Source organism: Stenella coeruleoalba (genome assembly GCF_951394435.1).
Source record: "Stenella coeruleoalba genome assembly, chromosome: 17".
Lineage (NCBI taxonomy): Eukaryota > Metazoa > Chordata > Mammalia > Artiodactyla > Delphinidae > Stenella > Stenella coeruleoalba.
The window spans coordinates 48,296,663-48,310,792 of NC_137163.1; the positions used below are offsets into that span (position 1 = coordinate 48,296,663).

At 37.7% G+C, this 14,130-nt stretch overlaps 1 protein-coding gene across 6 annotated transcripts in view; it reads right to left on the reverse strand.

Annotated features, from left to right (window-relative positions):
- Window positions 1-4,598: 4,598 nt before the first annotated feature.
- The window catches only part of LOC307175912 (uncharacterized protein), a 99,034-nt gene continuing 89,502 nt past the window's right edge, over window positions 4,599-14,130 (reverse strand). For 5 of the 6 annotated variants that reach the window (XM_079901605.1, XM_079901606.1, XM_079901607.1 and 2 more), the window contains 2 exons: window positions 12,661-12,804; window positions 4,599-4,827 (listed from right to left, as the gene is read on the reverse strand). In XM_079901605.1, the coding sequence (XP_079757731.1) occupies window positions 4,782-4,827; window positions 12,661-12,804 (190 nt within the window). In that variant the 3' untranslated portion in view covers window positions 4,599-4,781. Of the gene's footprint in view, window positions 4,828-10,270; window positions 11,892-12,660; window positions 12,805-14,130 lie in introns of those variants that run through there. The other variant, XM_079901610.1, reaches the window with a different exon arrangement.

The window sequence follows — 14,130 nt, forward strand, 5'->3', positions numbered from 1 at the left end:
TCCATTCTTTGGTAATCATTAAGTACAGAAATTAACAATCAAAATATGCAGTGATCTTCTTCATTTTCTAAAAACAAACCTATATCTAGATGAGAGGAGAATTCATCTCATAACTCAGCCTCTGGACTTATGACTCCAAGTCCTGTCTTCTTTCAACCATACCTGCTAAGTTTCTGTCTAACTTCTTGAGCATGAGGTAATGGCGTCAGCTTTCATCCCCTTCCTCAGTATATAGCTTGGTGAGTATGAGTAAGGGATCTAAAACTTGAGAACCTGGGTTCAAATCTTGACTCTAAAATTTACTTGTTGAGTACTCTTGAGCATGTTATCTGTTTTTGCCTCAGTTTTCTCATCTATAAAATAGAGATACCATTACTTGTCTCAGAGAGTTGCTATGAGGGTGAAAGAGAAAATTCATACAATGCAAGAATTTATCAGTTCTTGGAACACAATAAATACCGAAAAATAATGTTAGCCATTATCAAGGCCCCCTCATTTTATGGATAATATAGATTAGTTTATATAGGTCTAATATTTACATATGCATAAACATTTTGTACCTATGTGTGTGTATACGTTCTTCTTAGAAAGTGAGCAGTCAACATTCACATCTAAAAATCTGTGCTCTGTGAAATGTAGATATCCTGTGTACAGACACAGTGCTATAGTTATCTATTGCTACATAATAAAGAAGTCCAAACTTAGTGGTGAAATAAACAAAAATTTTAATATGTGCCCAGATTTTGTGGGTCAGCAGTTCAAACAGTACACAGAGGAGATGGCTTGTCTCTACTCCATGACTGATATCTGAAACCTCAGCTCATGAGGATTCGGATGGCTGGAGCTGGAATCATCTAGATAATTTTAATTCACATGTCTGGCCCTTGAAGACTGGGCCCAACAAGGACTGTTGACTGGAGTGCCTATAGATGGCTGCCCAGGTGGCTTGGACTTCTCATAACGTGGTAGTTAGGATTCAAGATAGAGTATCCCAAGAGAATGAGTGTCCAGGGTTGAAGCATTCCACGAGAATCATGCAAAAGCTGCATGACCTTTTATGACCTAGTCTTAGATGTTACATAGCATCAATTTCATTATATACTATTGCAGGAGTTGGAGACCTTTTTCCATAAAGTGTCAGACAGTCAATATTTTAGGCTTTACAAGCCATACAGTCTCTTTTGCAACTACTTAGCTCTGCTGCTGTGATGTGAAAACAGACACAAACAATACATATACTAAGGAACATGGCTGTGTTCCAATAAAGCTTCATTTATAAAAGCTGGTAGAGGCCTAGACTTGGCCCACCAGCCATAATTTACTGACCCCTGCTCTATTGTTTGAAGCCATGGAAAGCCTGCCTAAATTCAAGGGAAAATGCCCACATCTGGATGCGAAGAATGGCAATGAATCTGAGACCCTGTATTAAAACCACTACATATGGGATATTTATAAGAGGATCTGTCTGCATACCTTGTTTCTCCCATGTATGGTGGATATGAGGTATTGGGACATCTTACATCTCTGTAAGCCTGGGTCAGGGTCAAAGTTGGAATCTGAACTCAATGACCTTGATTTCTGGAATAATCGGTAACTCTGATTATGATTTGCTTACACTCCTTACCCCAATAAATATACCACAAAAGATAGATTTCAAGTAAACAATTGCTTTATGGCAGATTTTTATTAAGTCTCCATTGACTGAATTATTCCATTTTGGTTGGAAAGCATGAGTTTTGCTTCTTTCCTAAAGAGATCTGCAACTTTTCAGATGTGGCATTTCATTCTACTGAGAGGATGATGTAGGTTTTTATAAACGGAAAAAGCAGGGCAGGCTGAGTTCACTCAGATCGTACTAATGCTTACAGGAATAACCGAAACTGGAACACAGGCTTCCAGGTTTTCCTGTCCTGTGCTCTTTCCGGTAGGTGCCATTGTCTGCTGGGTCTGGCAGTAATAATTTCTGACCTTTACCTCTCTACGCTATTGTGAAGTGGTTTTGGGCTTTGTTAACTTTCTTATGAGTGTGTACTAAATTGTGTCCATAAAGTAGGCTGAATTCCTCAGGGAAGGATAGCTGTTACTGTGTTATTACTGCAAATGTTGTGTTGGTTACCTTTTTTTCTTTTGTCCAGTTGTATCCTGAACTTAAAAGTTATATTATCCGAAATGAAAGATGTGCATCTGGTAGAAAAGACTAATTTAAGAGATGAAAATTCCTGATGATTGCTTCAGTCAACCCTTAATACACACCGAGCTTCATTAGTAAATAGACAACTCTCAGACCATTCCCTTGGAAGAGGTCGCATAATCAGCCTTTGTGTTGATTTCGCATTCTGTTCGGTAGAGACAGAACAAATTAGAATAATTAGCTGGTACAGGAAAGCACAAAGAACTTTCTTCTGTTTTTGTGATGCATCTCGTAATAAGGGTTGAAAATGAGACTGGAGGTAAGAACGTGAAACTCAGAAGAGCAATGGAGAGAGGATATTGTTTCTTTGAAAATATTCTTTCAGTGTTGGCCCAGAAGAAATATGAAGCTGAGGAAATTTATTTTTTAATGATGATTTTTGTGTTAATGATGTGAGTGTAGAATTACTAAGAATCAGGAAGCAAACATCCTTTTCCACCACGGACTTGGGAGCAAATGAAACCATAAATACTCCCTGCTCTTGGAAACCCTTTTGGAGCAGTAATCAGAGAAGGGTAAAGGCAAAGCCTCAGGGCAGAGGTGTTCAGAGCAAAGGGATAGGAGGAGAACAAAAGGAGAGTGGATATGTTTAGAGCTGTCATTTTGAAATTTACCTGCTTCTGATTCAGTGCTGCTTTGCTGCTGTGTTGGTCCAGTGGAAATCCTCAAAGCAGGAGCAGCCGTATTTTAAAATAATAAGCTTAGAACAACTGACTTTAATCCAGGTCTCTTTAGCTCAAGAGCACAGAGGAGAGTATGAGGAAAGAGTGAGGCCACAAGGAATTGTTCACTGGGTACCTTTTCCCCAAACCTCACTAAGTGGGAGAAACTGACCACTGGATTATGTGCCTTGAAGGAAAGCAAAAATGTTGAAAGGAAGGAGTGTGGAGCTTGTTTAGAAAGCAAGCTGTATCATTTGGTCACCTGCTGATGATAATAGCATTGGCTGAGACCTGACCGTTTACAATGAAGTCACTTCTGTAGGTAGTAAGTTCCAGGAGGGCCCGAACTGAGTATGTCTGTTTCAGCATTTAGCATGGTCTACCATCTGAGAGGCCGGTACATTATTGGCATATAGTAGACTTAAAAATGAATATTTGTGGATTATCTGAATGAGTGGATGTGTGTGATTCACATCCTATTTGCAGGTCGTATGCCCTGCAATGGATTTTCAGTGTCAGGTTGTGAAAGTATTTATGACGGGGATTGGCATTGTTCCCTATCTAATGGAAAAAGATTACACATGAAAGGACTTTACACTGACATCCCAAAAGCCTCATAGGAATTACTTAACAAAAAAATAAAATTGGATTCTGTATAATTTCTAATTTGTAAGCTGGCCAGAACACTGGTATTTCAGCCAGTCCTCTGGTAGTTCCGATGACGTCCCCATGATCACCCAGGCATAATCAGAATGGCTTTAGGAATTGGGAGCCAAAATGTTCCTCAGTATTTATGGCTTTGTTCGTCCATTTAAGAAAATGGACTATTGAAAAAATAGCTTCAGACACAATATGGCATTATATGATTTAGCATGAAATCTGAGAAATATAGAGGTTATCGGAAGCCTGCAGTGGTAACGTTCCCTCTGCTATTGAAGTTATTGTCTTTAAACAAAGATTCTACATCACTAATGCTATATATATATATATATATATATATATATATATTCATGATATTCAGGTTAATTTCCTATTCTCTCTAAGGAAGTAATTGGTTGGTGGGTATGAGAGATGGTGTGGCTTCCAAAGGTGAAAAGTATTATTTTGTTGTAATTTCCAGCTACCTAAGGATGGGAGAGGCCAAGGACACTGCAGTCAATATATTATGTGGAGCAGGTTATATTGTGGTTTCTTTATGAACTTTTACATGTTTATTTTCTATGCAAGTTTGTGTGCTCCTTTTTGAGTTTTGGTAGATAAGTGTTTTGTAACTTTGGAATACTTGGAGTTATATATATAACTTATACATATATATTTTTTTAATGTAGTAGTTAAAGCCGTGGAGTGTACTAGTCTACCTAGGTTCAAATTCTGGCTTTACCCTATGACTTCCCTGTGGCTTCCTCTGCTCACCTATTAAAAAGGAGGATAATAAGACTGCTGTGGTGAGTTATATACTAAGCGCTATTTAAGCATTTGCTATAATGATCATGTATACTCGAAGGCAAGGAACTTGCCCCTTGATCATCTCTGTATTCCTAGTGCTTAAGAATTCCTAGTGCTTTCCTGGTGCATTGTCTTAGGATAGAGATAGCTCAGTATAGTTCTTCTCACTATAAAGTACTGTTACGTTGAAAGTCTTTGCTTGTGTACTAATAATCCATGACATATCTGCTGAGGACAAGGAAAGGAATGGTTTTAAAAAGTGCAATGGATAACAAAAGATTGTATGATGTAATGCCTTTATTATGTAATTATAAAACTAACAAATGATCATGGTAGAAAATTTGAAAAACTCCTAGACAAAAGAGACATCAACAAAATTTGGAGTAACTTTCAGAGTGTAGAGTTGTCCATGAATATTAGTGCTTTCATATTTTCTAGGACTTTAAGTAGACTCTGCTTCTTAAGAGTCTATTCATGATATTTTACTTTAATGATGTTTTCATCATGGGGACACACACACACAGAAATCTGTTAAAAAAAAAAGACATGTAAATCACTGATGTTTCAGATAGCCACATGAAATAAAGTGAGAAAGGTCAACAAGCTGAAAAAATGTGGAGTAGCATCTCCTTAATTGCTTACATAACTCTGATAATTACCTCTCTGTGGATAAAGTAATTAATGGGGAATCTAATTCAAGAAAAATGTATGAACTGCAAGCCTTCTCGAAGCCAAGTATTTCTTTCCACAAAAGGTTACTTTCCACGGCTGTGCTTCCTTATTACCAGACAGGGAAAGAGTATTGTATGGCAAAGGATCTTCCTGAAGGAGGGTGCTTCCCACACTGATTGTCATAAATGACTTCGGAATGACTGTTGCTGTATTACCAAAATCTTAAACTAGGATATTTTTGACAAATGCGGTCCTTAGTTAATTTTTAGAGCTACAAACTGTCAGATGGCTCTGAAATAACAATTGTTTGGCTATTCTGCAGGGTGATCACAATATGGTAATGACCTGGAGGTATCACTAAAAAGCAGGAAGGTGTGAGTCTTCCTTTGGTGCCAGAGTGAAATGCGAGTTGGAGTCGGAAAAGAGGCCCACAACCAAGTGATAGAGAAGGAAATGTGAGGTCATTAGTGAGAAACCAGGTTGAAGTTAAGGTGAAGAGGCATGAGGAAATGGGCAACTGTTACAGTATTACAAAGATCATCAAGAAGCATATCCATGAATGTGGTTTGTATTGCAATCTGCTGAAAAAGAGACAAATATCCTGGCCTGGCCTTCATGGAGATTATATTTTATTGATTCTGATAATAGATTATTGTTGAAAAGGGCCTCCTATAAATTATAACCATGCAAAGGCAGCAAGATAATTTTTTTTCTTTATGTATGTGTTTCTCATTCCTACTCACTTCTCTCTTAGGGGAACAGAAAATCACAAAAAGCAAAAATGTCAAGTCTCAGCTATTCGTTTTCAAAATAATTTTTTTTCCAAATTCCAGTGGAGGCAATAGGTTAACTGTTAAGATTTGTAAGGCTCAAAAAGCTAGATTTTTACAAAGTGTAGCCAAATTTTATTACATAAATAATAGCTTTAGAAAGAATATGTGGTGATGCAAAGTTGGAAAAAGCTGGTTTTTCTTCCGTGAATGGCTTCACTGTGTTGGGAGAAGAGGCACAGAAGAAATCAAAGTAATTAAACATGGGGTGAGTTTTCCTGATAGGGGACTCTAGTGCTTTAAAATAGACTAGATAATCCTAGGGATAATCTGAGGGTAGAACAGACCAATGCCTCATTTCCAATCTGGTACCCTGGAAGAAAACAGTGTATTTCCTTTGAGGTCTTGAGAGGTTTTTCTTCTGCTTTGTTTTGGTTTTGGTTTATTTTGTAATCAACCCTATTAAGGTATCATTTACATACAATAAAATGCAGACATTTTTAGTCAACGGTTCAGTGACTTTTAATTAATGTATACATTTGTATAACTACCACCCCCATAAAGATAGATAACAATTCTAAAACCCTAGAAAGTTTCCTCCCAGGCTTTTGCAAAAATATCCCCATCTCCCACCCCAAGGCAACCACGGATCTGTTTTTTATCTTTAGAGATGACTTTTGCCCAGTTTACAATTTCATGTAAGTTGAATAATACAGTAGGTGCCCTTTTGATCTGGCTTCACTTGCTCAGCATATGGTTTTTGAGATTCATTCATGTTGGGATGTTTTAAACCAGGACTTTAGCCTGGGTGGCTGATGTTGTCTGAAGGCACCTATAGGTACATCTGAGTCTCTGGCATTGTCACTGTCTGTTCTTGGCTCAGTATTTTCAACTTTACTAAGAAGCACAAGGTTGAAGTAAGGAAGATCATTGTCAGTATAATGGAGGTGAAATGGGTTCTGTCATATAATATTCTCAGCAAAAATTGACCTGCTTGGAATCATTGTGTTGATAATCGACAAGGATTCTCTTCCTCCAAAAGCCTTGATACTATATAAAACTTCTAAAGGACGCTGTCCTAGGACCCTTCTTTTAGTTTTCATATTTTGGGAAACATTTCTGGAAAATTCAAATGCTCGCAACCTGAAAGAAGCAATTATTCACCTGAGGCCTAACTCTGCTAAAGTTGAGTTGTCCGACCTTTACATGCTGATAGAACCCAAATAGCCTTGCAAAACAATGCTCTCTTGTTGGATATAAGCATATAGATTGTTTAAGATGGACGTGTATATGCAGTAAAGTGAAAAAACAGAGAATCTTTGAGTTTCCCTTGCTGGGTTTTTTTATTTTTTCATTTAAGTTTCTATAGCATATGCTAATAATTCACAGTAACCTCAGGGTAGTTTTAGGTCCACTCTTTACATAAATGTTGAAGTACTCCATACCCACCTTTTTTCTACCTTCCTTCTTTTCTTCCATCTTTCCTTTCTAACTTCTTATAATCCATTATACTTAATCCTGCATTTGCTGAGGTGACAATTAGTGTAGGAAAATACTGTGAAATTTTGCTGTTCAGAACGCATGTTGACCAAATTCTATATTGAGAAAAGGTCTGGATTTACCCAGAGTAACCCTTTCTCAGCGTCTTTGAATAAAGGGCATAGAAAGTGGGCTATATATAGTATCCTGACAGGTATGTAGAATTCATAGCAATTGCCCTCAAAGAGCTTACCTAGCGTAGATGCATATGAATGCATTTAATGATTGCTTTATTGGCAGCAGTGCCAACGTAAGCAGTCTGTTTGGTTTTATATCATTCTCATTACCTGCTCTTTACCACTGTATACACTGCTAATGGCGTGGTTTCTATGGCTTGTGAATTTCACGGCCAAATAATATGTAATTTATTGCACACTTTAGTGTAGAAGATGGAGACTCCATAACTTTTCGTGTGCTCTTTGCCCCTTTGGAATGTATTACACTGAGACCAGTCAAAGTAATAAATTTATTTCAAATGTGCGTGATAGCTAAACATCAATTAGGACTGATGGGCAATATTTCTGCTTCCAGCAACATAACAGTGTTTAAAGACTAAGTCATTGAACGTGGAGTTACTGAACATGGGACTCAGTTCATTGGGATCCTTCTTAGAAAAATAAAGGACAACTTGAATTGGATTTGTGTGGCTTATTCAAGTAGTAACTAATCAGCTACATCTTGGTGAACTTAATTTGTCACAATCGTTTGGTATTTTATTAACTCTCTTCCCCTTCTTCCCCCGACTCTCACGAGAACGTATCATGAGTACCTTAAAACATACTAAGTCGTCTTCCATCCCTGTTAATCTAACTACAAAAGCACATTTTCCTTATCCAATGCAACTTACTGTCTTTTAGAGTAGCTGTGCTTTTAATTCTCTACAAAATTAAAACCAGCAAAGAGACACATTTTCAAGGAGCCACCACATTGTAGCGCTTTAGAAAGAAGACTTTAGAATTAAGGGCAACTGTATCATTTTATAGCTAAAGCACCTGAGGCCTAATGAGGGAAGGTAACCATCGAGGTTAGGGAAAGGGGTGGAAGATCAGGTTTCCAGCTGAGAAAGAGTCTAGAGGGACTCAATCTGAGCAGGTCAAAAACTGAAATGAGGCCACGAATGTTCTGGGAAGGCTGGCATCTGGCCTCAAGTGTGGGATTCAGACAGGGAGTGGACCCGGGGGGAACTGAGCTTCTGCAGTAGGCAGAGAAGTCCACCTCATCTCCGGAAAGTGCCACTGACATCGGAGTTGAGGGGAAAGAGCAATGAATTTCAGTCCACCTGAGAAAGCAGGCCAGTCTGATTAACTCTGAATTTAGGCTTATTTCAGATACTTCTTGAGAAAGAACTTGGACAAGAGCAAGTCCCACGCAGCCTCTTTTAAATCCATGCCCAGTATTTTCTGGTGGAGCTGCTAAACCCTCCAAGTGACTCCAGTATTTTAATTTCACTCTATATTTAATTCTGACAGTTCTATGATTGATTATTTAATGGGAAAATAAGTAGGGTTACAAAAGAGTGTGAATGTATTTTACAAGATGATGATGGGCGGAGTGGAGCAGTCTGGAATGGGACACAAATAAAAAGGGATGTTGGTAAAGAAAAACGTCTGTTAGAAATGGAGAGGAATTCACAAGGAAATTAGTGCCTGACACCACGCCCTTCTCTCTGCATGTTTAGAGCTAGTTTCTAATTTTATTTTCATAGGAGATGTGCCTGTGATGAATTCTCTTTTACCTCCACACCATTTATCACATGGACATATTGTGAAGTTTGTGTGAGAGAAAGCAAGTATTAGAATTTGTCTTGTAAGGAGCTATAAACACTTCCTGGAACAATCTAGGGTAGAAGGAAAAGGAAAGGAAGGTGGAAACAAAGGAGAAAGACAGCTGATGATGCTGGAGTCTCTCGCTGGGATTTGTGGTATCTCTTTTTGAAACTAAGTACAGAAAGTCAGAACTTGACTGATTGTTTCTTGATCACGGTTTGTTTTCAGTTTTGCTTTTTTCTTGCTCTCTCATCAGTTATTCCAGCCATTGGTATGTCATTTTCAGTTTCAGTAAGCATGCCTGTCTTGTTTCCATTCGCATTATTCATGCAAACGTTGATTGAACTGATGACCCCGAGTTATCAAGGAAACATTAGATACACCAGTAGATACATTTCTTAATTTTAGAAAAAAATTACCGAGTGAAGGTTAAAATAACTCCTCTTAAATTTGTCATTTTAAAAAAACTTCTCCTAACATACAATACCTCATTGCCTAACAATGCCAGATAAATGAAGAATGCCTGTGTATTCATGAATGCAGGCTAGTCTGTATATTTTTTGGCAGGTATGACCGTTACCGAGGGTAACGGCCTTGTTTGCCGGCCATGTCCTGTCTCCTAGATAGTTGTAGTTTCTGTTGTCTTTCAGTTGGTCCATTGGATATCAGAGCGGAATTTATAAAACTATACTTCCCTTTACACTTAGTTTTTTCTTTTGTTTTGTTTTACTTGAAGTATAGTTGATTGACAATGTTGTGTTTCAGGTGTACAGCCAAGTGATTCAGATATATGTATTTCTTTTTCAGATCCTTTTCCATTATAGGTTATTACAAGGTATTGAATATAGTTGCCTGTGCTATACAGTAGGACCTCGTAGTCTATCTACTTTATATATAGTTTACACTTACTTTGTGTGATCCATGCTGGTCAGACCACATGATTATTTTCACTTCTGATATAATTTTTTCTGGTCCAACCTCAAATCTTTGATAAGATATTTTTTAGCATGTGTGTGCTCTAAATTCAACAGTAGTTATTAGAGATATGGTTTTGCACTAGGTATTCTTCGTTCTTTTGTTCTCGGCCAACCAACTGAAAGTTCGCTTTTATTTTCTGATTGGTTTGCTAGATGTTTATGACTATAATAAAAGTCTTACATTTTGTCTCATATCTTAAAACACTATCTGAATTAGCAATGGGTATTGTGCTATACATAGGCGCTGTGATATAAATATAGTTTCTAACTTCAAAAACATATAGCCTAGAAGGGAACACAGACACATATGCAGCAATTATGGCAACTGCATTTGTTTACTAAGTGAAATAGCACTGAGATGGATAAAGTGCTAACAAGCCTTGAACAGCCAAATCAGCTTCAAAAACAGATGTGCAGTTCTTTAAAAATCTTTTTAACATTTTTCCAGCTACATGTAGAATATAACTTAGCATAAAAACGGTATGGGTTTTATTTTAAGTAATTTAGCATTTTGACATCCTCATAATGAAATTAAATCCAGAAGGAGGTTTCTCTCCATGATCTCTTGAAATGGTCCTTGATCATCCACAATATTTCCCATCATCACAAAGGCGGTACCAAGGGCAGGAAACTCCAGCATTATTACAGTTTCATAAAGCAAAGTCAATTTTAAGAATATAATGTCCCCAAACTGATAAAGGTCTTGACAGATAATTTCAAGGGAAGCATACATTATTTTTTGTTTGTCAGAGGGCAAAAATATTTAGGTTGAGTTAATGAATGGTAGAGTTTTTGAGTGGAGAGTGTCCTTAAAATATTATGTAGATCTGTACTGTCAACAGATGCTAGCCACATGGCATTATTTATATTTAAACAAATTTAAAAATAAGGTTAAAAAATCAGTTCCTCAGTTGCATTTGCCATATTCCAAAGATGTTTATTAGCTCCATGTAGCTATTGAATACTGCACTGCACGGTACAGATATAGAATATTTTCATTATCACCAAAAATTCTATTGAGCAATACTAAAATTATACCCAGATATTCACAGAGAAGGCAACCAAGTCTCAAGGAAATAATATAACTTCCCCAGGATCACACAGCTATGTTTTTAAAGAAAAAGAAAACGACACAAAGGAAATAGTAACAGAGGCATTAATGAAACCCAGTAAGTTTCTGGAGCAGTCAAAGTAGGGTTTAAAAGTGCATACTTAGCTGTTAGCAGGGCTGAAGCTCTTGATGGTTGGTAAGATCTACCTGCCTGAATTTGGACATTAGCATTTTATGCAATGAATTAAAAGCAAAAGATCCTTTCAGCGAATGGCTACCAGCTCCATAGTTTTAGCCATTGCCTTGCTTCCAGGTTATGTTTATCACTTTCATATACAGGGCACCACTGTGAGAAGTGATGGTTTATTTGACCCCAGAGAAATCAAGAAATCTTATGGGGGTTATGGATATATTTGAAAAGGTTGGTTTTTAAATGCATCATGCAGACTGGCCCTGTTTTAAAAGGGATTCCTGCCATCAAATAATCAAAATGTAAACTGTCTTCTCACCTTGCAAAAGTCAAAGATAGTCCCTGCATCTTTATTATTTCGTTGAAATCCAAATATTATTTTTCCATTCTCTAACTTGTTTTCCTCACAGTGTGATCAACTATTGCCAAGGAAGGAAAGGTTAGATTTATCAGTCAAAGTTTGCTAAAGGCCCCCTAGGTAAGTGAACCCTCAGGAGAAACAATCGTCATGTATTCTTTTTCTGTTGTTTCAGTATCTTCGTAAAGAGTCATTTCAGTATGTTTGGTTCTGTAGCAGAGGTTCTGTGAAGTGCTTATCTTCCTCAGAGGTCCAGAAAGCCTGCGAGTCTGTGGGTAAAGATGGGTAAGGAGAGAGAGGGAAGGAGGCTAGAGAGAGGCTCAGTGCTGATAAGGACAGTGTTCTAAAGCCTCCTGGGGGTGAGGCTGGGGTGTACAAACACCCATGACTAATCTAGACAGAAACTGAATAATCAAGGGGACGACCACTGTGAAGTCATGTGGTCACCTCTCCCTCTAGAAATAAACATTGCCCTCAGTAAGTCTCCCCCCTGCCCCAGAAGAGCATTAGGAAGGTCTGGAGAGGGGGATTATTGGCAGAAATGGAAAAAGCAGGTTGAAGGGATTAGCCTGGAGCAGAGAGCCCAAGAAACCCAAGCCAGTAGATGGAAGGCAGACTTTTCATGGAAGTCTCCAAGCCCACGTCAAGTTCTGGGACCACCAAGTACAAGTCAAAGAGTGCTCATTTAACCCCTTTGGGCCCCCACGGGAGTGGAGGAAGGCTGGACAGAGAGGGAGAAGGGGCCATTGAAGGTACAGTATTTACTATGGGATTTAACTCCTCAAAGGCCTCCCAGTAGCTTCAGATCTGCTCAAGAATCCTTCATGTCCTGCTGGTTTGCAGTGAGTGGCTCACAGCTTCAAGGCCTCCTCTGCCAGATGGAGAACTATTTCAAACATCCTGCCTCTATTTTGTACTCTAGCAATGCAGACAGGAAACGTGACCCCATTTTCAGGTTCTAAAGAGAAATTCTAAGTACCTGAAAGACTGAGGAACATGGTGGCTTTTATTTAAGATGTGGAGATAGAGAGCACATACCTGGACTTGGGCCTGCAGCAGCACAGAATTGCACCAAGAGTTCCCTTTATTTTCTCTCGCATCTCTGTTCCTCCTTTTCTCTCTGCTGGATTAGCCATGGGGACTCCAAGTTCTTTCTTGTGTGGTCCTGGTACCAAGATTCTCCTGGGAATTATAAAGCTATTCACCTTCTACATCGAGCACTTCTTATTTTTTCCCCAGCAACATAAGTCATCCTTAAGAAGGGTCAGGGTGCTAGCTCTTAAATATATATTAGGCATCCCTTTGTACATTAAATTCTCTTTCTTGGAGACTGCTCCTGACATGGTGTTCACCGTGCTCCCAGCTGGCCTCCTGAAGTTCTGCCCTGCCTTCCCCACCAGGTACAGTTCAGGAGCTGCCTACCTCAGGGTGATAGGTTATCTTCTAGTTGCTTTATTCCTTTCCCTTTTATATTTAGAGAGTATAACTGGAATACATAAACTTCTCTGTGACCACAGCTTTATTTGCAACCCACAGGTTTTGTTATGGCATATTTTCATTATCATTGAATTAATAAAATTCTAATTCCCATTGCAACTTTATCTTTGACCTACATAATGATCAGAAGTATGTTTTTAATATCCAACTATTTGGTAAAATATTGGTTATATAGGTTTAAATTTCTTGCTTATTCAGAGTCTTGTGTTATAACCAGAATATAGTCAATTTTATAAATGTGCCACGTGCACCTAAAAATTTCTGCGTGATATATATATTCCATCATTGTTGGTACAGTGTTTTATGTAAATTTAGGCCAAAGTTTTTAATGATGGTATTCAGATCTTCTATAATCTGCTGATTTATTGTTGTGGTTCTATGTTACTGATCTAGGTAATTTAGATTTTTCTATTTCTACTTAGATTTTTGGAATTTCCCTTCATATATTGCATTGAAGTTTAGATTTATAATATATTCCTTGTAAAGTAACAGTGGGTTTTATTATCCTGCCTTATCGCCAGTGATACTTTTTGCTTTCAAATCTATGTTAACATTAAAAAATCTTCTTCAATTTTGCTTATTGTTGTTATGCCATAATTGTTGAATCCTTTCATTTTCAATCTGACTCTTGTCTCTTGTAGGTGGCATAGAATTAGGTTTTTTGTTTGTTTCAATAATCCTTGTCCTTTAATTTGAGTATTTACAGTTAATGTATTTTCTTACAGACTGTATACTCCTTGTTTACTATTTGTCCCACCTTGTTATGTTCCTTTTGCTCTTCTTTCTTCGAGATTTCTTCAAATTCCATTTTCCCTTGTATTAGCTTGTTACTTTTACATAAATAGCAGTTACACATGTACCATGACTTATTAGCTCTTTTACTGCTTCTCAAGCAATGCTGAGATCTTAAATTTCTTTTACTACTTTTTCCTCTTCCATTTGTTTTAATGCATTCTAATTTTTGATATATTTTATTATTACCCTTTTGTGTTGTTAGATTTTATTTAGGTT